Below are 25,763 nucleotides of genomic sequence, written 5' to 3' on the forward strand. Positions count from 1 at the left end.
GACTCCACTTTGCTCTTTAGCAAGAAGGTCTTGACTGGCTTTTATATCTTAATTTGATCCATTTCTCATCTTCTAGCTCAGTGGCTTCTACTCAGTTCTAAGATAAACTGTCATTTCTGGTTCTCCTGTTCTCATTCTGTTCTGGTTGGGTGGTGAGGGCTGGGATGCTAATATGTCCATCACAGCTGATATATGACCTTTTTAAATATTTTCTCTGGAAGAATGACTCTGATTCAGCATCTTATTTTCTTTAAGTCATGATGCCATTTTGCGTTTAGTCAATTTATCAGAAACTAAAAATGTTGCAAATCCCTGTATGTGTGAGTTTCATGATACTTTTTATTTTCCTGTAAAGTATGGTAAGGTATAAACGAGTTTAAGAAAAATAGAAAACAATAATTCTGAGTTTAGTTTTGGATCTTGGATTGGCTGGGCATACTCACTAGCTAAGTACGTTTTACATACTAGCCATGAAGTATGCATGATTCATATCTATACCTTAGCAAAATTGTAAACCACTATACTATATAGTACTTAGGTCTTTTTGTACTCTAGGATTTGAGGACTCTAAGATTATTTTATTCTGAAAAACAAGTGTAGTAGAAAAACAGCAAAAATACACCTTCAGTGCCTTGTCTTAGCTATGGTCACTGTCATATTGTCAAGTATTATAAATTTGTATTATGTTTTTTTTTTTTTTGAGAGGGAGTCTCACTCACGTTGCGCAGGCTGGAGTGCATTGGCACGATCTCAGCTCGCTGCAAACTCCACCTCCTGGATTCAAGCGATTCTCCTTCCTCAGCCTCCCGGGTAGCTGGGATTACAGGTTGCGCCACCACACCTAGTTAATTTTTGTATTTTTAGTAGAGATGAGGTTTTGCCATGTTGGCCAGGCTGGTCTTGAACTCCTGACCTCAGGTGATCCACCTACCTTGGCCTCCCAAAGTGCTAGGGTTACAAATGTGAGCCACTGCACCCGGCCTGTATTATGGTTTTTAAAAAATCCCCTCTTCTTTTCGTCAGATAAAAATGATAGAAAGGCCCAAACTTGCTGCTGTGCGTGGACATTATGATTATTATTATGCTCAACTTGATATGCTGAGGAGAAGAGCCCAGGAACCAAGTTATCACCCTATTCCTCAAGAAAATACTGGAGTTGAGGATTACAGTCAGGAAGAGAGGCATGGTCCATCCCCAAGTCAATGGTAATATTGTGGTCTAGCTTAAGCTTTGATTAATCTGAAAATATCTTTATATATTAACATTAATTATTCTGAAATCCAAATTCTCCTAACACAAATAATGCAAGAAAAACTTTCCAAATCTTCATTTTAAACACATAGTTCCCTTGACCTTTTTCTTTTGTTTGCTTTTGTAGACAGAGTCTCGCTCTGTTGCCTAGGCTGGAGTGCAGTGGCACTATCTCAGCTCACCGCAACCTCCGCCTTCCGAGTTCAAGCGATTCTCGTGCCTCAGCATCCCCAGTAGCTGGGACTACAAGTGTGCACCACCATGCCTGGCTAATTTTTGTATTTTTAGTAGAAACAGGGTTTCACCGTGTTGGTCAACCTGATCTCGAACTCCTGACCTCAGGTGATCTGCCCACCTTGGCCTCTCAAAGTGCTGGGATTACAGGCATGAGCCACCATGCCTGGCTATGTTAGTCTCTCTTTCTGTGTCAGCCCTACACCTGCTCATTAGTTGGTTCTTCAGATTCTCAGGTACCCTCTCACCAGGCAGCCACTGAGCTCATGTGACCCACCTGCCTTGGCCTCCTAAAGTGCTGGGACTACAGGCGTGAGCCACTATGCCCAGCCTTTTTTTTTGTTTTGTTTTTTTGTTAGAAAGATTTTGTTTTTATTTCCATCAGAACGTCATATATATTACACAAATCAAATCTGTTGACATCTCAAGCATGTAACAATTACATGTTCTTATAAATTACGTGGGAATTACACACACTGTGAGAAGTGTTGTAATTATTGTGTAATGTGTATTATAATTTAGCCTATCAAAGTAACAAACTCTTGTAATTAAATAAAGCAATAAATGTGTTGATAGATTATCACAATTGATAAGTAATTGATAAATTATCTTCTTTTCCCCTTAACCCTTTTTCATCTCAAGTCTGATCTAGCTTATATTCTTACTCATAGAACTGCTTAACTGTAGGCACAGACCCCTACCCCTGCCCTTTTAATATTCTTTCTTCCTCCTGCTAAATTCCACTATATGGCAAGTGAAAAAATAGTTGTGTATATTTCATTTCTCAAAGAGGTTACTATTATGAATCAATAATTGAATCATTAAAATCAAATGATCATTTGAGACATTTTGAGAAATAAGATACATTTCATTCAGCATTTATGTTCTAGGGATCTTCAAAATATGGACATATTAGAAAGAAAATAGTATTCTTAAATTGGTCTTATGGTAGATTTTCAAAAATTTTACTCCATAATAGATTTCTGCAGATCTACAATATTTTCAAAATTTTTTCACACTGATGTCGATATTCCTGTGTCCAGAATAATTGACGCCTAACACAGGCCTGAAGACTTAAGTCTAAGAGTTCTTTTTAAAAAGTGTTTGTCATCAAATTTTTTTGTTCAGGGTTAGGAATTTGTTACTTTGGCAACTGTGGTTATTTATTGTTGAAATTTTGGATGAATTATGAAAAATACAAGAGACTATGTGATGGTAATCTCATTAATAGTGAAAATGAGATAAGCAAGAATGATAAGAAAATAATTTCTTCAGAAACATATAATGGGAAAAGCAGATGTTTTATCTTTAAAGATATTGGGCACTGTTGTGGTTTTTATCTATCTTCATAACACATTTTTAATTATCTCCACAATTATCAAAAGTTGCATCTTCCGTTCATTCAAATTGTAATACCCATATTGGACTCAATTAGTGAGGGATGTAGATTTTACAGATGAACTGGGAGCAGCCACAAAACTCCCTTTCCCTTTTCTCAACCACTGGGAAAATATATCTTCTACTCTTTGTCTAGATTTGAGAGCTGTCAAGCTATCAATTATTTTGACCATGTGTGATTTTATCTCCCAAACTCTCACATGAAACAATAGGAAGGGTCCTTCTCTTTCCTGGATGCCCCTTTGATGCCTGGTAACCCCTCCTTTTTGTATACTCCCCCATCCCCAACTTTCTGTCTGCTGGAGGTCTAATTACAGGCCCTGGGATGGAGGAAGAGGATTTTTTTTTGTTGTTTATTTGAGACAGTCTCACTCTGTCACCCAGGCTGGAGTGTGGTGGCCCCATCTTGGCTCACTGCAAGCTCTGCCTCCCGGATTCATGCCATTCTCCTGCCTCAGCCTCCCGAGTAGCTGGGACTACAGGCGCCCACCACCATGCCTGGCTAATTTTTTGTATTTTTAGTAGAGATGGGGTTTCACCTTGTTAGCCAGGATGGTCTCGATCTCCTGACCTTGTGATCTGCCCATCTCAGCCTCCCAAAGTGCTGAGATTACAGGAGTGAGCCACTGTGCCCAGCTGAGGAAGAGGAATTTGTATAGAATTTTGGGGGTGGAAAGGGAGTAGGTAGACAGAGAGATAGAGAATGTCTTTTGGACGGCCCCTGGGTGTCAGAATCATTTTTCTCATGAAGATATTGATATATGTGCCAGTCAGGCTTTTGAGACAGATGAGTGCTTACAATTTACCCTCATTTGATTCAGGAACTATCTGTGTGTCAGGCACTTCACAGCCCTAATCTCTTCTAATCCTTGTATCAATTCCTGTGAAATGGCACCGTGCCCACTTTACAGCTGAGGAACTAAGACTCAAAGACTTTAGCTTGTCATTTCATCCTGTTTCTAAACCCCTGATTATTAACTTGCCTCTTTGTAAGTTGGGGATGCTTATCATGATGTTCCTTCCTAAAGGAGTTGTTTCTGAAATGACAGTTCTGTCTTTGGAGCCCTAGAAGTTACTCATATTCCAAAAAACTTATGATCTGAAATGCGGTTTTTTTTTTTTTTTTTTTTTTTGAGGCGGAGTCTCGCTCTGTCGCCCGGACTGGAGTGCAGTGGCCGGATCTCAGCTCACTGCAAGCTCCGCCTCCCGAGTTCCCGCCATTCTCCTGCCTCAGCCTCCCGAGTAGCTGGGACCACAGGCGCCCGCCACTTCGCCCGGCTAGTTTTTGTATTTTTAGTAGAGATGGGGTTTCACCGTGTTAGCCAGGATGGTCTCGATCTCCTGACCTCATGATCCGCCCGTCTCGGCCTCCCAAAGTGCTGGGATTACAGGCTTGAGCCACTGCGCCCGGCCAAGAAATGCGGTTTTTATTAACAACCAGTAGTTACAGAAATGTTTTACAGGAAATTCTACCAAAAAAAAAAAAAAAATACATAAAATGTGAGTATAAACTTGAAAATTGTTTGACTGGAATTGATTAAAATTGTGCTGGAAAAATACCTTAAACATTTGGAGAGACAGCTAACCCGTGATTTCTTTTCTCATTAAGCATTTATGTGTGGAGATAAAGGGCTGGATGGAGGGACACATTCTGCTCTCAGGGAGCTCAGTATGTGGTGCAGGAAACAGATATGCAGCCATTCTTTTTTTTCCGAGACGGAGTCTCGCTCTGTCACTCAGGCTGGAGTGCAGTGACGCGATCTCGGCTCACTGCTACCTCTGCCTCCCGGGTTCAAGCGATTCTCCTGCCTCAGCCTCCCCAGTAGCTGGGATTACAGGCACCTGCCACCATGCCCAGCTAATATTTTTTTAGCAGAGATGGGGTTTCACCATGTTGGTCAGGCTGGTCTCGAACTCCTGACCTCAGGCAATCCACCCACCTTGGCCTCCCAAAGTGCTGGGATTACAGGCGTGAGACACCACATCCGGCCGCCATTGTTAAATCAGGAGAAACAACCTGTACATTAGACACCTACACAAAGCATGAGAATTTCTGGGTCTGGGTCTGTTTTCCTCCCCACAACATATTACAGAGAATGGAAGGACTGAATCTTGCCCTGAAGAAAAATTACTGGATGAGAATATTTTTCTGTTTAATCCTCTCCTGTATCCTCACTTGTTACTCTTTATCCTTTTTTCCTCTTGATTCCAAAATTTTATTTTCCAATGTAAAGATTCTGTAACTGTGAACTACTTCTTGAACTTGCAACTTCAAGCCACCAGTGAATTGTGAATCTCATTACTAAACTGAAAATCTACTTGTCAAATTGGTGCGTAAGATTTGTTAAAGTTTTTACTTAAGCCGAACATTCTTATTTTCTAAGGCCTGCTGAGTACCTTCAGAGAAAATTTGAAGCTCAACAATATAAGCTGAAAGTAGAGAAGCAATTGGTAAGTAAAATACCAAATATGGGAAGCAATTAGGAATTTCCTGATAGTTTTTCTGTTCACAGATTTTCAAGTCCAAGTTCATTCCATCAGAAGGTCAAGACTACTCTCTACTAGTCCCCAGTTTTTTTTTGTTTTTTTGTTTTTTTCTGAGACGGAGTCTCTGTCATGAGGTTGGAGTGCAGTGGCATGATCTTGGCTCACTGCAACCTCCGCCTCCCAGGTTCAAGCCGTTCTCCTTCCCCAGCCTCCCGAGTAGCTGGGATTACAGGCTCCCACCACCACGCCCAGCTAACTTTTGTATTTTTAGTAGAGACCGGGTTTCACCATGTTGTCCAGGCTGGTCTCGAACTCCTGACCTCAGGTGATCTGCCCACCTAGGCCTCCCAAAGTGCTGGGATTACAAGTGTGAGCCACCGCACCTGGCCCGAGTCCTCAGTTTTTAATAGCTAAAGAAAATAATGGGAAAGGGTTGAATCAGAGTCTTAGCAGTCTGGCTTGTTCCTTGGCTTTATCTCTTCTGTGGGACCTTGGACAGTTCATTCAACCTATCTGAGCCTTAGTTTCCTTTTCTATAAATGACAATTTTCAGAGTAGGTGAGCTTCAAATTTCCTTGCACTGCTATAGTGCTTTGGTTCTATTTTGTTAAAGATTCTTCTGCACATTAAAAAAAAGTGACAAGGGGCCGGGTGCGGTGGCTCACGCCTGTAATCCAGCACTTTGGGAGGCCAAGGCAGGCAGATCATGAGGTCAGGAGTTCGAGACCAGCCTGACCAACATGGTGAAAGCCTATCTCTATTAAAAATACAAAAATTAGCTGGGTGTGGTGGTGCATGCCTGTAATCCCAGCTACTCAGGAGGCTGAGACAGGAGAATTACTTGAATCTAGGAGGAGGAGGTTGCAGTGAGCCGAGATCATGCTACTGCACTCCAGCCTGGGTGACAGAGCAAGACTCTGTCTCAAAAAAACAAAAAAAAACAAACAACAACAACAACAACAACAAAGTGATTAGGCCAGATACGATGACTCATGCCTGTAATCCCAGCACTTTGGGAGGCCAAGGTGGGCAGATCACTTCAGCCCAGGAGTTCGAGACTAGCCTGGGCAACATAGTGAGATCTTTTCTCTACAAAAAAAAAAAAAAAAAATTACCCGGGTGTTGTGGCATGTGCCTGTTGTCCCAGGTACTCAGGGGGCTGAGGCAGGAGGATTGCTTAAGCTCGGGAGGCAAAGGTTACAGTGAGCTAAGATTGCGCCACTGTATTCCAGCCTGGGTGACAGAGTGAGACTCTGTCTTAAAAAAAAAAAAGACTCGGCTTGGTGGCTCACGCCTGTAATCCCAGCACTTTGGGAGGCAGGGGTGGGCGGATCACGAGGTCAGGAGATTGAGACCATCCTGGCTAACACAGTGAAACCCCATCTCTACTGAAAATACAAAAAATTAGCCGGGCGTGGTGGCAGGTTCCTGTAGTCCCAGCTACTTGGGAGGCTTGAGGCAGGAGAATGGCGTGAACCCAGGGGTGGAGCTTGCAGTGAGCCGAGATCGGGCCACTGCACTCCAGCCTGGGTGACAGAGTGAGACTCCATCTCAAAAAAAAAAAAAAAAAGCGACTGTTGTACTTTATTTGAAATGAAAGTTAACCTTTACCCTTAAATACCGTCAGAATTCTGGCACCGAGAGAGGCGGGATTTGCACCCTGTTTATATCACTCTTGTTTGTTTTGAACCATTGAAAACCTATAGTTCTATTCCCCTACGTAATGCATGCTCTGGGGTTGCTAACCCTTTACAAACCTTTGATATCACAGTTACGTTACCAATTCCAAAAATAAATCTACATATCTCAAATGGTAGCATAACATATGGATCACTTAGAATAAATTATATAAATGGTGGGATTAATTTTTTAAAATTGTTTACTATGTGCGTGGCACCTGTAATCCAATTACTTTGGAAGGCTGAGGCAGGAGGATCACTTGAGCTCAGGAATTCAAGACCAGCCTGGCAGCATAGTGAGACTTTATCTCTACAAAAAATTTTAAAATTAGCCAGACGTGGCAGCATGTGCTTGTTGTGCCAGCTACTCAGGCTGAGGCAGGACAATTGCATGAGCCCAGGAGTTGGAGGCTGCAGTGAGCCAAGATCATGCCCCTGTACTCCAGCCTGGGTGACAGAGTGAGACTCTCTCAAACAAAAAAATACATATATATATTTTAATGTTTTATACTTAAGAAAATTCTACTACTTACTACAAAAAAACTCCCAAATACTGAGTTTGCTTAGTGATATAATTCTTATTTATAGGAAAAAGTTAAGGTCAAATCAGAAGATGTTTCCGAAATCAAAGTATGCTTTATAAATTATTTCATTCAATAAATAGGGTCTTCGTCCATCTTCTGCCGAGCCAAATTACGTCCAGAGACAAGAGCTAAGAAGTAATGGAGAAGAGCCTAGATTCCAGGAGTGGCCATTTAGGAAAAACGAGATGAAGGAACAGGTTAAAAACTTTAATTCCAGGGCTACCCTTGTATTTCTTTGTATTACTGTCTTTTGTACTGTAATAGGAAGTTACTTCTGTTTCCTACAGTGCCCCGAATGTGTCAACACCATGCTGAGTGTTACAGGGGATACAGAGTTAGGTATTTCACTTTTTCAGATAATGCAATATGGCTAAGTTCATACAGCTTTTTACCTTGAGATTCATAGAGTAACTGTCCCTCATTAACAGATTTGGGATTTGTATTAGTTTCCTGGGCTGCCGTAACAGAGTTCAACAAACTAGATGGCTTATCACAATAGAAATGTAGTGTCTCACAATTCTAGGAGAGTGGAAATCCAAAATCAGGGTGTCAGCAGGACCAAGTGCCCTCTGAAACCTGTAGGGGAATCCTTCCTTGCCTCTTCCCAGCTTCTGGTGTGTCGCTGGCAGTCTTTGGCATTCCTTTACTTGCAGTCACATCACTCCATTCTCTGCCTGCATCACATGCTGTTCTTCCTGTGTGCCCGTCTTCACATAGCCATCTTCTTGCAAGGACACTAGTCATATTGAACTAAGGGCCCACCAGTATGATCTCATCTTAACTAGTCTCATCTGCAGTGACCCTGTTTTCAGATGGGATCACATTCTTAGGCACTGGTGGTTAGGACTTCAACATATCTTTTTTTGGGGAGGGACAAAGTTCAGTGCATAAGAGGGTTATATATAAAAGTGGGATTTATAAAGTCAGTGTATGTCATGAACACATTTGGGTTGTATATAAAATTGAGCTCTGTAGCTGAAGCCACTGTCTCACAGGGTGTGAAGTACCAGAGCCGAAACATAAGACAGATTATCATCTTTAGGAGCAACATATTTTTCTAACCTTATTTTATATTACACACTTTTGAAATTGTAGGCTGCATAAATATTATTTTGGTTATGGTGTTCATAAACATTTAAAGTTTCTGGATTGGGTTTGCTTTCCAGGAATATTGGAAGCAGTTAGAGGAAATACGCCAACAGTACCACAATGACATGAAAGAAATTAGAAAGAAGATGGGGAGAGAACCAGAGGTAAATTCATTCTTCTAGGGGAAACATTGTTCTATCGATTTAGAGCTAACTAAATTGAGCTGGTATTAAAAGTAATGATTTCCTCATAGAAAAGATAAAGTTTTATCATAGAGATAATCATGCAGACTTCTTTTTTTTTTTTTTTTTGAGACGGAGTCTAGCTCTCTTGCCTGGGCTGGAGTGCAGTGGCCGGATCTCAGCTCACTGCAAGCTCCGCCTCCCGGGTTCACGCCACTCTCCTGCCTCAGCCTCCCGAGTAGCTGGGACTACAGGCGCCCGCCACCTCGCCCGGCTAGTTTTTTGTATTTTTTAGTAGAGACGGGGTTTCACCGTGTTAGCCAGGATGGTCTCCATCTCCTGACCTCGTGATCCGCCCATCTCGGCCTCCCAAAGTGCTGGGATTACAGGCTTGTGCCACCGCGCCCGGCCTCAGACTTCTTTTTTAATAGGAAAGCTGTCAGACCTCATTGGAACTTCAGTTTATTATGGTTTACGAGAGACTACACAAGATAATAAGGATATCTGAGATTCTCAGGAATGGCTATTATTAAAAGTACTTATTGATTTGTTTTTCTCATGAATCACTCAATATGTATTTACTGAGCAGCAACTTTAGACCAGAACTGGATTAGATGCAGAAAGTCCAAAATAAGCGTAAGTTCATGCCCAGAAGGAGAAAAACAACAACAACAACAACAGCACACTAGCATTTTTTTCATCTCTCTGCAGAGTAAGGTTCTAAAGGCTATTTAAGGCAAAATCTGAGTGCAGTTGAACTGATTCTTAAAAATCTCTTAAAGGCGCTACATTGGAAATTCATCCTTCCATCTCCCAAGAAGGTCTCTAGAGTTGGCACAGATCACTGCTTCTTCAGAAGAACTTCAGATGAAATAGCCAGCCTGTGTCTGGAAACCATGTTGTAAGAAAGACACATGGCTATTGAAACACTAGGAACACACTCAGTGCCCTGGAATGCTCTCTTAGGAGAAGCTTGCAGGCACTGAGATGGCTGTCTCCCATCCCACATGGACTTGGCCACACACTCATTGAATAGAGCCACCATGCTCCTGAAATTGATCGCTCTTTCTTTCTCTTCCACTGCAGTGCATACAGATAAATTCATATAAGTCAAATGAATGTATGATGCAATTCAGTTGTTTTTGCCAGGCTGTGAACCAGAGCTTTCACATACTGTATTAGTCTGTTCTCATACTGCTAATAAAGACACACCTGAGACTGGGTAATTTATAAAGAAAAAGAGGTTTAATGGACTCACAGTTTCACATGGCTGGGGAGGCCTCACAATCATGGCAGAAGGCAAAGGTGGAGCAAAGTCATGCCTTACATGAAGGCAGGCAAGAGAGCTTGTGTAGGGGAACTCTCATTTACAAAACCATCAGATCTTGTGAGTCTCACTACCATGAAAACAGTATGGGGGAAACCACCCCCATGATTCAGTTATCTCCACCTGGCCCCACCCTTGACACATGGGGATTATTACAGTTCAAGGTGAGATTTGGGTGGGGACACAGCCAAACCATATCACATACATACTTTCTTTTATTTATCCCTATACAGAGAAGTTAAGTAGCTCATCCAAAGTCACGTACCTATTACAAGGCAGACTAAATATTTCAATATCTGACTCTAGGCTGGGCATAGTAGCTCATGCCTGTAATCCCAGCAGTTTGAAAGGCTGAGGTGGGAGGATCGCTTGAGCCTAGGAATTTGAGACCAGCCTGAGTGACATAGGAAAACCCTAGCTCTAAACATATATATGTGTGTATATATATGTGTATGTACACAGATATATACAAAAAAATTTTAAATTAGCTGGGCATGGTGGTTTGCACCTATAGTCCTAGCTACTTGGGAGGCTAAAGCAGGAGGATTGCTTGAGCTGGGAGCTAAAGGCTGCAGTGAGCCATGATTGTGCCACTGTGCCCCAGCCTAGGATACAGAGCAAGATTCTGTCTCAAAAAAATAAAATAAAGTAAAATAAAACAAAAATCTGACTCTAAAACCCCTACTCACGTTCATGCCTGTAATCCTAGCACTTTGGGAGGCCAAGGCAGAAGGATTGCCTGAGCCCAGGAGTTTGAGACCAGCCTGGGCAACATAATGAGACTCCATCTGTACGAAAAATTTTAAAAAGTAGTGGGGCATGGTGGTAAACGCTTCTAGTCCCAGCTACTCAGGAGGCTGAGGTGGGAGGCTGAGGTTGTTCCACTGCACTCCAGTCTGGGAAACAGAGGGAGGCCCTCTCTCAAAAAATTAAAAAATACAATTATAACCACTATTCTTTCTGGCATATGCAATTCTACTTGTAAATGGTTGGAATGGTGAGACACATATGTAAAACAATCATAGAGTAAGCCCTGTAGGTGCACAGGAGCCAAGATGAGCAGAATGAGCAGGAAGCGGGTGTTTATGGAAGAAGTGGGTGGGGCCTAAACTGTGTCTGAGAAGAAGAGTGGAATATGGAGAGGCAGAGTTAAGGGAGGAGGGTGGGCATTCTGAAAGAGCCATGCAAAGGTTGGGATAGAGGACTGCATGTGCTCGGGGGGGCAGACTGGAGGTTGTTCTCTCCAGAGCAGAGGCCTGGCTCATGGTGGGCAGCCCAGAGCCATCATCAGCCTTTTGTCTAAGGCTGATCTGGGATGGGCAGCCTGAGCCCTGCAAAAATGGATAGCAGACATTGGCCTGGCACGGTGGCTCACACCTGTAATCCCAGCACTTTGGGAGGCCGAAGCGGGCGGATCACGACGTCAGGAGATCAAGACCATCCTGGCTAACACGATGAAGCCCCGTCTCTAATAAAAAAAAAAAAAAAAAAGCCGGGTGAGGTGGCAGGCGCCTGTAGTCCCAGCTACTTGGGAGGCTGAGGCAGGAGAATGGCATGAACTCGGGAGGCGGAGCTTGCAGTGAGCCAAGATGGCGCCACTGCACTCCAGCCTGGGCGACAGAGCGAGACTCCGTCTTAAAAAAAAAAGGGTAGCAGACATTTCTAAAGAGATTATGGAAGAAGGATTTGGGAAATACTGAGGCTGCGGGGGGGAAAAGGAGCCATAAAAAGGGTTCTGTCCAGCCATTCCATCATTGATCATGCATCAGCCAAGTAGCCTTCAGAGCTCACTCAGAACCAATCTTGTTGACTGTGTATAATTGTGTTAAAGGAGAACTCAAAAATAAGTCATAAAACCTATTTGGTGAAGAAGAGTAACCTGCCTGTCCATCAAGATGCATCTGAGGGAGAAGCACCTGTGCAGGTAATGATGGCTATGATTAGACATGTGTGTGCTTGCAGTGTGTGTGCTCTACCCAAGTGGCTCTTACCCTTCTCTGTGCAGCAGAACCATGTAGGGAAAATTTTTTTCTTTTTTTTTGGAGACAGAGTCTCACTCTGTTGCCAGGCTGGAGTGCAGTGGCATGATCTTGGCTCACTGCAACCTCTGCCTCCTGGGTTCAAGTGATTTCCTGTCTCAGGCTCCCGAGTAGCTGGGACTACAGGCATGTGCCACCATGCCCAGCTAACTTTTGTGTTTTTAGTAGACAGGGTTTCACCATGTTGGCCAGGATGGTCTTGATCTCTTGACCTCATGATCCACCAGCCTCAGCCTCCTAAGGTGCTGGGATTACAGGCATGAGTCACCACCTTTTTATCAGAACTTTTTAAAAACTCAGATGCCTCTCTGCCCCAGATGGTCTGGGATGGGGCCCAGGCATTCTGTCTGCAGAAGCTTGCTGGATGATTTAGCATGCAGCCAAATTTGAGAACTGCTGCTATTTAGCATAAGAACTTTCCACTCTCTGGAGGGTCTAAATCAGTGTCTCAGACACATTGGTCAGAAAATCTGACAGTCAACTTCCCTTCCATTTCAACCTTATGTTTTTGGTGGAGGTAAGAGGCTGGGCAGAGTTGAAATAACAAATAAACCTTGAGAGTTTTTTTCCCTTCTAAGAAAAGATTATACAATTATAATGCAAGATGAATCTGTTGATTTCAACCAGTTCTGAGAATTATTCAACCTGTGAAATGACCTGATAAACAGTACTTTTACAATGACATAAAATCATTACATAAATCATAAAATGTTTTACTTTTCAAGGAGTTATATTGATTTTGTGAATAAGAAGCCCAAACGTGCTTTTATTTTTGCTTAGTAAGAAGATTCTCAATGATTTGGCCCATACTGAGAATTATTATTTTTCTTTTCTTCTTTTTTTTTTTAGACGGAGTTTTGCTCTTGTTGCCCAGGCTGGAGTGCAATGGCACGATCTCGGCTCACCGCAACCTCTGCCTCCCGGGTTCAAGCGATTCTCCTGCCTCAGCCTCCCAAGTAGCTGGGATTACAGGCTCCTGCCATCACACCCAGCTACTTTTTGTATTTTAGTAGAGACAGGGTCTTGCCATGTTGGCCAGGCTGGTCTTGAACTCTTGACCTCGGGTGATCCACCCTCCTCGGCCTCCCAAAGTGCTGGGATTACAGGTGTGAGCCACCTCGCCCAGCCTAATTTTTATTATCTTTATAATTAGAGTAATTCTTTGTGTTTTAAATTATATTTATTGTTGGAGTTTGGTCCAGAGTCAACTAGAAATGGAAAATCCTCAAGGTATTATAAACTTGTCATTCAAAGGTGCCAGTAGAGTCACAGTCAAATTCCATGAAAACACGGCTCAGATGTTACAGACATGTTTTTCTCTCACATGTTTTTAACCTGGTTAGAGTAAATCCAGTGCCTTAAAGTTTTTTAAAGTCAGGTAATTAAAAATAAACCACTGGAAGAACACAAATAAATGATGGTACCTTCCCTCAAAAAGTTTATATCAGGAATTGGGTGAATAAAATTTTGTATATTTTATGCAAGAGGAATAACTTTGAAAGAAAACACACCAAAATGCCAATGGTGATAATTGATGGTATATGGATTGGTGTGAGTAGGGGTGATTATTGTCTCTCTACTTTTTAGATTTTTTTTTATAAGAAGGTTACAGAACTTTTACTACAAATATGTATAATAAAGTGTCCATTCCTTAGTTCTGTCAGCATTCTAATCAATATCTTCAAACAAAAAAGCCATCTGAAAGACAGGAGTGGTGGCACGAGACTGTAGTTCCAGCTATTTGGGAGGCTGAGGAGTTTGAGACCAGCCTGGGTAATATAGCGAGACTCCATCTCTAAAACAAACAAAAAAAAGGCATCTGATATTTCCTGAAGGCTGTCCTCCAGAGCAATCCAGCAGCAGATCCCTTTGCAAACTTTTGTAAAGGAAATAATCATCACTTTTGTCTAATTTTTGAATTTAGGTTTTAATTATCTTTCTTGAAGGAAATATGCAGCTATATAATAAGACACTTTAAAAAAGTCTCTACTTGTAGAGTTATCTTTCCAAAATACTGATTTGAACACATTATTTCTCTACACGACAATCAATGGCGACTGCCATTTTCCTTAGCATGGCATGCTAGACCTTTGTGAATTGTTCCTAACAGAATGTTCCAGCATCATCACTCACACTTCCCCCAAACATACCCAAAGCTCTAAACTTTTCAAATTGCTTTTTAAAGCCCTACTTATTTAAAAAGACATCTTCCTTTTAACCTCCAGGCCTTTGTAAAATGCTCATTCCTCTACAAAATTTCCTTTCCCTCTCTTCTTTTCTTGCAGAACACATCGTATCAGACCTCCTGGTGAAGTTTCTAGCACAGGTTTTTTCTCTTTCTCCCTTAGAATTAATAACTGCCTCGTCTCTATGTCCACAGCATTTCCAAATACCTCATATACCAGCCTGTGTCAGTTTGAAGCATTATTAGCTATTTGCCCTGCAACCTTGGGAAGGGTGTTTTTCTGCCTTGCAATAGTATGAAGTCTGAAATCAGGACTCTGACTTATGTATCTTACTTATACTTGTGAAGTTGGTTGTCTGATATGCTTGGATAGTCTGGTTGTCTCAATTGTATAAGTGCCCCATTACTTTACTTTCCTTAAAATACAATGACCTTAGATTCCAACCCCAGTCTACACCAGTGGGTGGGACATTCAATCTTAGTCTGCTGTCAAGCCCTCCAGGGTAATGTCATCTGAAAGGCCCTCTTGGCCCTGTGAAGACTGATAACTGTGCAGCCATGGGGTCTGGGATCTTGAGGCAGGAACTCCAGGCTGGTGTGCAGTCTCTTGGTCACTACTCCAATGTACTGCCACAGATTAGGACTTGAGTCCCCCGTCTCTTTTAAAAAAAACAGTTTTATTGCGATATAATTGATCATAATAAATCACACATATTTAATGTATATGCTTTATATGATTGACATACACACCCATTAAACCATCACCACAATCAATATAGTTAGCGTAGCCATCACCTGCAAAAGTTTGTTGCGCCCTTTTGTAAACTCCTCTCTCTTATTCTCCCTGCCTCTCCTCCCATCTCTCATCCCCATGCAACCACAGATCTGCTTTCTGTCGCTGTCGGTTGGTTTGCATTTTCTAGATTTGTTTGGATTACATAAATGGAGTCGTGCTGTATGTACTCTTTTTTCTGGCTACTTTTATTCACATAATAATGTTGAGATTTATCCATGTTGCACATATTAATAGTTCATTATTCTTTATTGCTAAGTATATTCTATTGTATGAATATATCAAAATGTATTGATCCATTCACTTTAGATGGATATTTGGATTGTCTCCAGCTTTTGGCTGTTATAAATAAAGCTGCTAGGAACATTCATATACAAATCTTTTTTTTTTTTTGAGACAAGCTTTGCCCTTGTTGCCCAGGCTAGAGTACAATGGTGCTATCTCAGTTCACTGCAACCTCCGCCTCCTGGGTTCAAGTGATTCTTCTGACTCAACCTCCCAAGTAGCTGAGACTACAGGCATGCGCCACCACGTCCGGCTAATTTTGTATTTTTAGTAGAGACGGGGTTTCACCATGTTGGTCAGGCTGGTCTCGAACTCCCAACCTGAGGTGATCCACCCACCTGAGCCTCCCAAAGTGCTGGGATTACAGGCGTGAGCCACCGTGCCTGGCTATCATGTACAAATCTTTATGTGGTCATATGCTTCTTTTCTTTCTTTTGGGTAAATACATTGAACTGGGATGGATGGATCATATAGTAGGTGTATATTTAACTTTCAAAGAACTACCAAATGGTGTGCCAGAATGGTCGCACTGTGTTATACTCTCCTTAACATTATATGAGTATTTCAGTTCTCTTTATGCAGCTCTCTCCTCTTTGGGTCTTTGCCTTTCAGACTGTAGCACCTTAATACCCCCAAGCCTTGTCTTATCAACTCAGGGAGTTGGCCACACTCATCTTTAGTTCCCCATCCCTGCACCTCTTCAGTTCCCTATCCCCGCACCATGGCCTGCAAACACTCTCAAGACAGGAGGCTGAGGCAGTTGCAGGGCTTGTCTCATTGGTTTTCTGTTTCTCAGGGATTACTGTCTTTCATTGCTGGATGTCTAATGTATTAAAAACCATTTACCAAGTATATATTTGATCTGGCTCTTTGGTTGTTTCAGGTGAGGAATTAAATCCGGTTTCTGATACTCTGTCTTGGCTGAAAGCATACGATTTCAGTGCCCTCTGCTGGGGAGGGGTGGAGGGCACTCAAGTTCCATTTGGACATTGAGTTAGAGAGGTTGTGAGAGTTTACATACCTGCTCTGGAGCCTTTACCCCACTGTTCCCTCTGCATGGAAAATGCTCTCCCTAGACCAGCATATGCCCAGGTCCAATATCATTCCAGGGCTTAAATCAATTGTCAGATAAGCTTTGCCTGTGTTACTCTCACTCCCTACTCATTTTCCATCCTGTTATCCTATTTTGTTCCCTTAATAGCACTTAACACTTTTTGATATTATGTCGTTTATTAATTCATTTATTACCTATCCTACTGCAGTAAAATGTAAGCTCCATGTCAGCAGGGACCTTTCTGGTCATGTCCACTGTGCTAACCCATTTTGAGGGTGTCTGGCCCCTAGGGAGTGCTCAGTGTGAATTTGTGAAGTGAATATTAAGATGAAGATGATGCTAAGTAGGTAGTTGGATATGTGAGTCTGGAGCTCAGAGGAGAGGAAAAGTGAAGCCTGAAGATACCCATTTAAGAGTCACTGCTGGCCGGGCGCGGTGGCTCAAGCCTGTAATCCCAGCACTTTGGGAGGCCGAGACGGGCGGATCACGAGGTCAGGAGATTGAGACCATCCTGGCTAACACAGTGAAACCCCGTCTCTACTAAAAATGCAAAAAACTAGCCGGGCGAGGTGGCGGGCGCCTGTAGTCCCAGCTACTCAGGAGGCTGAGGCAGGAGAATGGCGTAAACCCGGGAGGCGGAGCTTGCAGTGAGCTGAGATCCGGCCACTGCACTCCAGTCCGGGCGACAGAGCGAGACTCCGCCTCAAAAAAAAAAAAAAAAAAGAGTCACTGCTTAACGGTGGCGTTTGTTTAAATCCATAGGAATGAGTGAAACCCCTTGTGTTAGGGAAGAGAAGAGCAGATGGCCCAAGATAGGACGCTAAGAAACCTCCAAATACGGAGTTCACATCTCAATTGTGCCTTTGAAATTCTTGTTATCCACTTTTAGTTTTCTTCTCTTCCTCCTTGAAATTGCCTGCCAACTTTCAGAGCCCTCTCCTTCCTTTCTACCATCATGAGTTGCGCACTTTGCTTATTTTCCGGATTAAGATCATAAGCCTCTTAAAGGAAAGATCCTGTAGTCAAAATTACATTCTTGAATTGAATTGGGTTGGACTGGAGTGGACTGGAGTGATAAGTATTGTCACATTATAGAATTTCACCCACTGAAGTGCCAGTGTTAAATGTAGAATGGATACTGTGCCCAAGTTTTTAGTGAATTATTATTGACTTTCCATTATAAAAGCTTGTTTTTGTTCTTAAATCAATAATCACATTTAACCCGGAAATCAACTCATGTAAACATACAGTGATAAAATTCTATTTTTCTCTAAATTTTCAGGACATTGAAAAAGACTTGAAACAAATGAGGCTTCAGAACACAAAAGAAAGTAAAAATCCAGAACAGAAATATAAAGCTAAGGTAAGAAATACTTTTGTCTTTGGGTTCCATATTAAATAGCTGGCTGGGGAACCACCTTGTGATCTGGGTTGCCTACATGATTTTCCCCCAACTATTTTATAGAACTGCTCTATTTTGTGATGTGACTCTAATGGTTTTAAGAATCTATAATGTCAAACAAAATTGACCTAGGGAGTTGTAATTTTAAGGCTTTTATTGAATTGCTAAACTGATTTTTTTTTTTGCTTTCTCCTAGAAGGGGGTAAAGTTTGAAATTAATTTAGACAAATGTATTTCTGATGAAAACATCCTCTTGGCATTAAGTCTAAATTTCCATTAGTAGGGATGAGAAAATGCATATATCTTACTTAATAGCATGTTTCATGAAATTATTTCACAGGCTGTAGGGATAATTTTTTTCAACTTTTATCTTAGATTCAGGTGGTACATGTGCAGATTTGTTACCTGGATATATTGTGTGATGTTGAGGTTTGGGATATGAATGATCCCGTTACCCAGGTACTGAGCATAATACCCAGTAGTTAGTTTTTCAAGCCTTGCTTCCCTCCTTTCTTACCCCCACTGTCGTAGCCCCCAGTGTCTGTTGTTGCCATCTTTATGTCCATGAGTACCCAATGTTTAGCTCCCACTTATAAGTGAGAACATGCAGAATTTGGTTTTCTATCCCTGTGTAATTTGCTTAGGATAGTGGCCTCTAGCTGCTTCCATGTTGCTGCAAAGGGCATGATTTCATTCTTTTTTATGGCTGCATAGTATAGTATTCCATGGTGTATATGTACCACATTTTCTTTATCCCGACCACCACTGATGGGCACGTAGGTTTATTCCATGACTTTGTTATTGTGAATAGTGCTGGGATGAACATGTGAGTATATGTGTCTTTTTGGTAGAATGATTTGTTTTCTTTTGGATATATACCCAGTAATGGGATTGCTGGGTTGAACAGTTCTGTTTTAAGTTCTTTGAGAAATATCCAAACTGCTTCCTACAGTGGTTGAATTAATTTGCATTACATTTCCACCAACACTACATAAACATTCCCTTTTCTCTGCAGCCTCGCCAATATTTGTTTTTTGACTTTTTAGTAATAGCCATTCTGACTCATGTGAGATGGTATTTCATTGTGGTTTGGATTTGTATTTCTCTGATAATTAGGGATGATGAGTATTCTTTTTACATAGTTGTTGGCTGCTTGTATGTCTTCTTTTGAGAAGTGTCTGTTTCTGTGTTTTGTCTACTTTAAAATTTGGGTTGTTTTTTCTTGTTCAGTTAAGTTTCTTATAAAGTCTGGATATTAGACCTTTGTTGGATGCATAATTTGCAAATATTTTCTCCCATTCTGTAGGTTGCCTGTTCACTCTGATGATAGTTTCTTTTGCTGTGCAGAAGCTCTTTAGTTTAATTAGGTCTCACTTGTCAATTTAATTAGGTCCCACTTGTCAAGTTTATTTTTCCATTTTACCTTTTCTGAATTCACCTTTTAAGTCAATATAAGTATGAATAATTATACCTAATGCTCAATCTATTTAATGTTTTTTATTAGCTTAAACATTTTCATGTTAGCATTTCTTATTTTTATGAGCATTTACTACACAAAGACTTCATCAGAGTGGTGATAGTTAGCATTCACCTCTGTTCAACCATAAGTTCCTAAATGCCTCAGAGCTGTGACATCAGAGTGGAGCAGATCTGGGGACCTGCTTCTGGGTGGGAACTTGAGAAGTGGTACTCTCACAGAGCTTCTGTGAAGTGAGGTGCTGACGTTGCCCTGCTGAAATGAAAGAATGGAGTCCAAAAAGTTTTAACTGCTACTCTTTCTTATTCTTTGCTGTGATCTGCTTGAAACTGAAGTGGTCATTTTGGTATTGACTACAAAATACTAGGAGCAGATTTAGGGAGCTGGTTTAAGAATGTTGTACACTTAAAACAGGGCATGAATGACAAAAGCTTGAGAGCACTGTAGAATGGAACTGAAGTGGAATAATATTGAAGTCAGAAAGTCTAGATAAAATTAAGTTGCCTTCTGACCAGTGCTTGACACTGTTAACATGGAGACGAAATGAAAACATTTCTGTTTTTATCTTATTCTAACATAGCTCTAGTTTTAAAACTCTATGGATTTATTTGTTTAGTAAACATATGTTGAATATTTACCATATACCTTGCTAATTTTTACTAGGAACACAAAAATATGGTTTTTCTTTCTTTCAAAATATGGCTAATTTATCATGAAACACTGTGGAATTGATTTAGGCAGTGGATATACTAAATGAAACTTTGACCTTTGAGGATGGCCTGAAGTTTAAGGAATATAAATGTGTAAAGGAGCATGGAGATTATACAGACAAAGCATTTGAGAAACTTCACTGCCCAGAAGCAGGTACGTGTCTCTTGAAAGCTGTAAGTGAGAAGGAACTGTTTTATTAGCAACCCATCTTGAACTCTGTCCCCATGCATCTGCCTCGGCTCCACTGTTACTTGACCCCTGTCTGCTCTAAGCAAGGCAGAAACACACTTCCTATTCTCCTGCCACCCATGCAGTGACCACACTCCCTGAGATCCAGCCCTCCTCTCCTGCTCCACACCCACTCCCTCCTGCAGCTTCAGCTTCTCCTGGGAGCTCCAGACTTACCAGTCTTTCTCATTATCTTCTGGGAACCTCCATGGACAAGTGTTGTCAGTATCTGAAACTCAGCTGTGTAAAGTCAAGCTCTTCTGTGCTCTTCCTTTCCAGTGACCCTTTATTTTGGTCAGTGTCACAGCTGCAACTGGCTGGGGCCAAGTTGCAGTAAAAGAATTTATGAACACAATTGTAGGTAAAGAAAGGCAGATTTATTAAGGTACAAAGATACGTTGTAAGAGTGCAGTGGGCAGCACAGCAGAGAAGGGGCTGTCTGCCAAGAGGCAGGGGCTAGAGGGAAGTTTTATAGGGTCCTATTGGAGGAGCTACATGCTAGTAAGGTGTGCAGGTAAGGTTTTGCTGCTGGGGCTACATGTGGAAGGAATGAGGTATTTGGGAACAGGATGTGCCAGCAGCTTATCTGTGATTAGTCATCTCTCAGAACAGTTGTTCCCCCACCCCAACCCCCACCTGGGACCCCTCCCTTGTTGTTGTTTACTTATCTTATGAGAACTTCACAGTCAGTGCTGTCACCAGGGTGCACCCTCAGCATAGTGTCTACTCTGAGACGTCTCTGGAGTCTTCCTCTTCCTTCCTTCCCTCTGTTACTAGTTTAGAGCTCTGTCATCTCTCAGTAGTGTAGTGTAGGCTTCAGAGACAGAGGGGAGTTTGAATCTCAGCTGTTGCTGCCACTTTCTGGTTATGTGACCTTTCTTTCACAAGTTATTCCAACACTCTGAATCTCAGTTTCATCTTAGAAACAGGGGGTAATAGTAGTAGGAATAACCACACAGGGTTATTGTGAGGACCAAAGTGAGTTTTGATGTATAAACGACCTGGCACATACTAGGTGCCTAATATAAGTGCTGTCTTTTCATTTTCCCTTTGCCTTCCCCTCACTGTGTTGCCTTATTCGCTTATGTGACGTCCTTTTCTCTAGTATTTCCCCTTCATTCTCTAAATGGTTACTGTATTAGTCCATTTTCATGCTGCTAATAAAGACATACCTGAGACTGAGCAATTTACAAAAGAAAGAGGTTTAATTGGACTTACAGTTCTGCACGGATGGGGAAGCCTCACAATCATGGTGGAAGGCAAGGAAAAGCAAGTTACATCTTACATGGATGGCAGCAGGCAAAGAGAAATAACTTGTGTAGAGGAACTCCTCTTTTTAAAACTATCTTATCTCATGAGATTCATTCACCATCACAAGAACAGCATGGGAAAGACCCGCCCCCAAGATTCAACCACCTCCCACTGGGCCCCACCCACCCCGACAACACACAGGAATTCAAGATGAGATTTGGGTGGGGACACAGCCAAACCATATCAGCTGCTAAAGTTATCTTGGCATATTATTACTCTGCTCAGATTTTTTCTGGATAATACCTGTAGAATAAGGTCCATTTCACATATTATCACATTTTACACTACATGGACTAATTCTGTTGTGACCCACTTTTCTCATCCCAGCACTGCCTCATTCCTTCCATGGAAAATGGGATCCATACAGCCTGCTGGAATGCCCATTTTCTACTAGAGCTGAAATGCCCATTTTCTCCTATAGCATTTACAGACCTGACTTGGCTGTTTCCTCTTCCTGGAATACTCTCTGCCTTATTTCCTTCTGGAAAAATCTCCATTCAGCAGGCATCTCCCTTGTGCCAAAGACTGCTTGGTGGTAGGGAGCTCAAAGATGAATGAAATCTGGACCCTGTTCTCAATATCACAGAAGTGTTATGAGCAAAAGAGGCACAGAACATGTATTCTGAGCCTGAAATGTTAATCACTGTTGAAATGCGAGCTGGGTAGAGAGTCAGGGAGGTCTGCACTCCTCCAGGGCTTGGCATGCCATCATATTTGTGATTGAGAAGGATCATGCTGGCTGCAGAGCAAAGGATGGCATGGAGGGCAAGAATGAGGGCAGGAGAAGAGTCCAAGTGCATGAGCCAGAGTGGTGCAGGAAGAATAGATACTGAGTGTGGGACCTGAGGAAGAGAAGGGGCTCAAGGGTATTCCCAGTTTGCTAATTCAAATGCATGAAGCTTTCATCAACCAAAAATATATCACATGGAGGGTAATGGGGTCGAGAGAGAAAAGGTAGTGATCTAAATTTGGAACATGTTGATATTTAGATCTATATAGCATCAACTGCAGATGCTATATAAGACTGAAGGCCTGGGGCATATCAGGGATAAAGATATAGCTTGGTGGCCCTTAGCATATCTGTGGTTTTTAACCTTTGTGATGGTCAGAATACCTATGCAGAAGGACTGGAGTGAGAGGGAAATGGGACTTAGGACATATCCCTACCACTATATAGACAAACTTTGGAGAATCAGGAGAGAGTAAAGCCAAAGGAGGAGAGACAGGTCATGGAGGAGGCACAGGAATTGGCAGCATCAACTGGAGGAGAAAGGCCAGATGAGGTGAGTAGGATTTGGCCCTTCAGGAGCCGTTAATGGCCTCAGGGAAAGCAGTCAACTGTGTGAGGGGTAAATTCAACTGTTATCTTTGCATCAGTTTGCTGGGAAAAGCAGAGGAGGTTGGCTGTTTTTTAGATGAAAGGAAAAAAAGTCCTTCATTATTAGTATACTGAAAATTGTCTCTCATTTTAATCTATATTCCTGTAATAATTATTCAGGCTGAATAATTTTTCCATACGTTTGTTGACCATTCATATTTCTTTTCTTTTTTTTTTTGAGATGGCGTCTCCCTCTGTCACCCAGGCTATAGTGCAGTGGCACAATCGTGGCTCACTGCAACCTCCGCCTCCTGGGTTCAAGCAATTCTCCTGCCTCAGCCTCCCTAGCTAGGTGCACGCCACCACACCTAGCTAATTTTTAAATATTTTTAGTAGAGACGAAGTTTCACCATGTTGGCCAGGCTGGTATTCGAACTCTTGATCTCAGGTGATCCACCCACCTCTGCCTCCCAAAGTGCTGGGATTACAGGCATGATCCACCACGCCCGGCCAACTCTTCATATTTCTCTTATGAATTATGTATGAATTATGTACTCATGCCCTTCATTCTTTTTTCTACTGAAAATGACATATTTGTTTTTTTCTTTATAAGACTGATTTAAATCAAACCTTTGCCTGTAATACGTATTGCAAATGTTTTCCTCAGTTGGTTGTCAGATCTCATTTATAGTAGTAACAGCAAATATATATGAGTGTGTATGTGTATTCATTCACTTAGGAATAAACTTTATGAGAATTGTGTGGCATATAGAAAGAAAACTGTAAAACTTTGCTGAGGTATTTACAGACCACTTGAATAAATGGAGAGAAATAGCAGTGCTATATATTGGAAATATTTTTTCCAAATAAATATTGCAGTATCATTGTCTGAGGTATTACCCAGAACTCTTTGTCTCATGACCAGAAGAATAAGGAGCGTGGACACCAAGGGTGAGTTTGGACCAAAAGTTTAATAAACGAAAGAGGAAAGCTCTTCACTGTGGAGAGGGGACCCAAGAGAGTTGCCATTTCACAGCTGAGTACAAAGGCTTTTATGAGGAACCTGATAGGGCTGGGTGTTTCACTTGCATAAGGTGTGAGTTCCTGGCAGCTCCACCCCGTTCTCCTAGTATGCTGACTGGCTGGGGGTTGTTTTTGGAAAAGGCACCACTCAGAAAATGACATGATGGTTGACCAGGCATGGTAGCTCATGCCTGTAATCCCAGTACTTTGGGAGGCCAAGGTGGGCAGATCTCTCAAGGCCAGGAATTCAAGACTAGCCTGGCCAATATGGCAAAAGCCTATCTCTACTAAAAATACAGAAATTAGCCAGGTGTGGTGGTGCACACCTGTGATCTCAGCTACTTGGGAAGCTGCAGCACAAGAATCACTTGGACCTGGGAGGTGAAGGTTGCAGTGAGCCAAGATTGTGCAACCATACTCCAGTCACTCCAGCCAGGCGACAGAACAAGCAAGACTCCATCTCAAAAAAAAAAAAAAAAAAAAATTGACATAGTGTAAAGACCAATTGGAGCCTTGGCCCACAACCAGCTGAGTATCAGAGTGATGGTTCACACAGGCTTGGCTCACAGTCCAAAGTATGCCCCAAAAAGGAAAGGAATGTGCTCATTGGAGGCCACCATGTACATGGCCACAAAAGGAGAAGGAACTGTTTGCTGGAGGCCCACTGATTGCACAAAGGACAAAGGCATTTCTGTGTTGGGCTTGCTCCCTTATCTGTGCAGCTGTGGGCATGTTTTAGGCAAGCTTCCTGTGCTAGTTCCGTTATATGTGTCTGCAGCTTGATTTTTCAGACTGTTCTTTTGTTTGAAAGAATTCTGAGGACCTGCCCTAATTGCCTGCCTAACTGGTTCTTTCTTTCTCCTCCCTCAATATGTGGATTTATGGCTATTTCAGTCAAAACCACAGTAGGATTTTTTTTTTTTTTTTTTTTTAATGGTATAGGGAGATCTCAGCAGGTTGGAGAATCCTGCAGCTTCTTAAGTAGCCAAAAATTTTGAAAAAGAAGAACAGTGAAGTGGTACTTACCTTTCCAAATGTCAAAATATATTACAGAAATTATGGTCATTCAAACAATATGATAGTAGCACCCAAACAGTTAAAACAGCGAGAAGAGAAAGCTAGAAACAAATCCTAGTATGTATCATAATTCAGCACAAATGAAAAGTAACATCACAAGTCAGTGTGAAAAGAAAGAATTATTCAAACAAATGCTGCTGGGCCAATTGGTTAACAGTTTGGGGAAGATTGTAAAATCAGACCCTATATAATATGATACAACAAAATAAATTTAAAAAATCAAAGAGTTTATATGTAAAAAAGTTACACATTCAAAAATGAAATAAAGGAATATAGGTAATTTTTTTTAACAAGGAAGAGCTAACTTCAAAATACATAGAAAAAAATCACAGAATTAGTAATAATTCAACTTGAACAACAAAAAGCTATGTAGTAAAGCAAATAATATCTAATCCCTAGAATTGTCATTTTCAATAATGTATCTATTGAATTATACATTATGATTAAATAATCATAAATGTCCACAAAAATTTAGTTACAAATGAGGTCATTATATGATGGTATTATTTTTAATAGTGAAAAATCACTAGTAACCTAAAAATCTGGCAGGAAATGATTAGTTATATTACATTCATAAAGCAGAATATTATGTTTGCTTTAAAATAGCTGTATAGAAGAATATTTAATAA

The 25,763-nt window shown here is 41.5% G+C and overlaps 1 protein-coding gene across 1 annotated transcript in view; it reads left to right on the forward strand.

Annotated features, from left to right (window-relative positions):
* NEK5 (NIMA related kinase 5) overlaps window positions 1-25,763 on the forward strand; it is a 97,605-nt gene that overhangs the window by 35,306 nt on the left and 36,536 nt on the right. Inside the window, exons 12-19 of the mRNA XM_033177640.1 lie at window positions 1,024-1,205; window positions 5,268-5,334; window positions 7,714-7,830; window positions 8,800-8,886; window positions 12,063-12,155; window positions 17,870-17,950; window positions 18,186-18,252; window positions 20,208-20,330. Of these exons, the coding sequence (XP_033033531.1) occupies window positions 1,024-1,205; window positions 5,268-5,334; window positions 7,714-7,830; window positions 8,800-8,886; window positions 12,063-12,155; window positions 17,870-17,950; window positions 18,186-18,252; window positions 20,208-20,330 (817 nt within the window). The remainder of the gene's footprint in view (window positions 1-1,023; window positions 1,206-5,267; window positions 5,335-7,713; window positions 7,831-8,799; window positions 8,887-12,062; window positions 12,156-17,869; window positions 17,951-18,185; window positions 18,253-20,207; window positions 20,331-25,763) is intronic.

This window comes from Trachypithecus francoisi, unplaced genomic scaffold (assembly GCF_009764315.1).
Source record: "Trachypithecus francoisi isolate TF-2019V2 unplaced genomic scaffold, Tfra_2.0 Lachesis_group18, whole genome shotgun sequence".
Taxonomy (NCBI): domain Eukaryota; kingdom Metazoa; phylum Chordata; class Mammalia; order Primates; family Cercopithecidae; genus Trachypithecus; species Trachypithecus francoisi.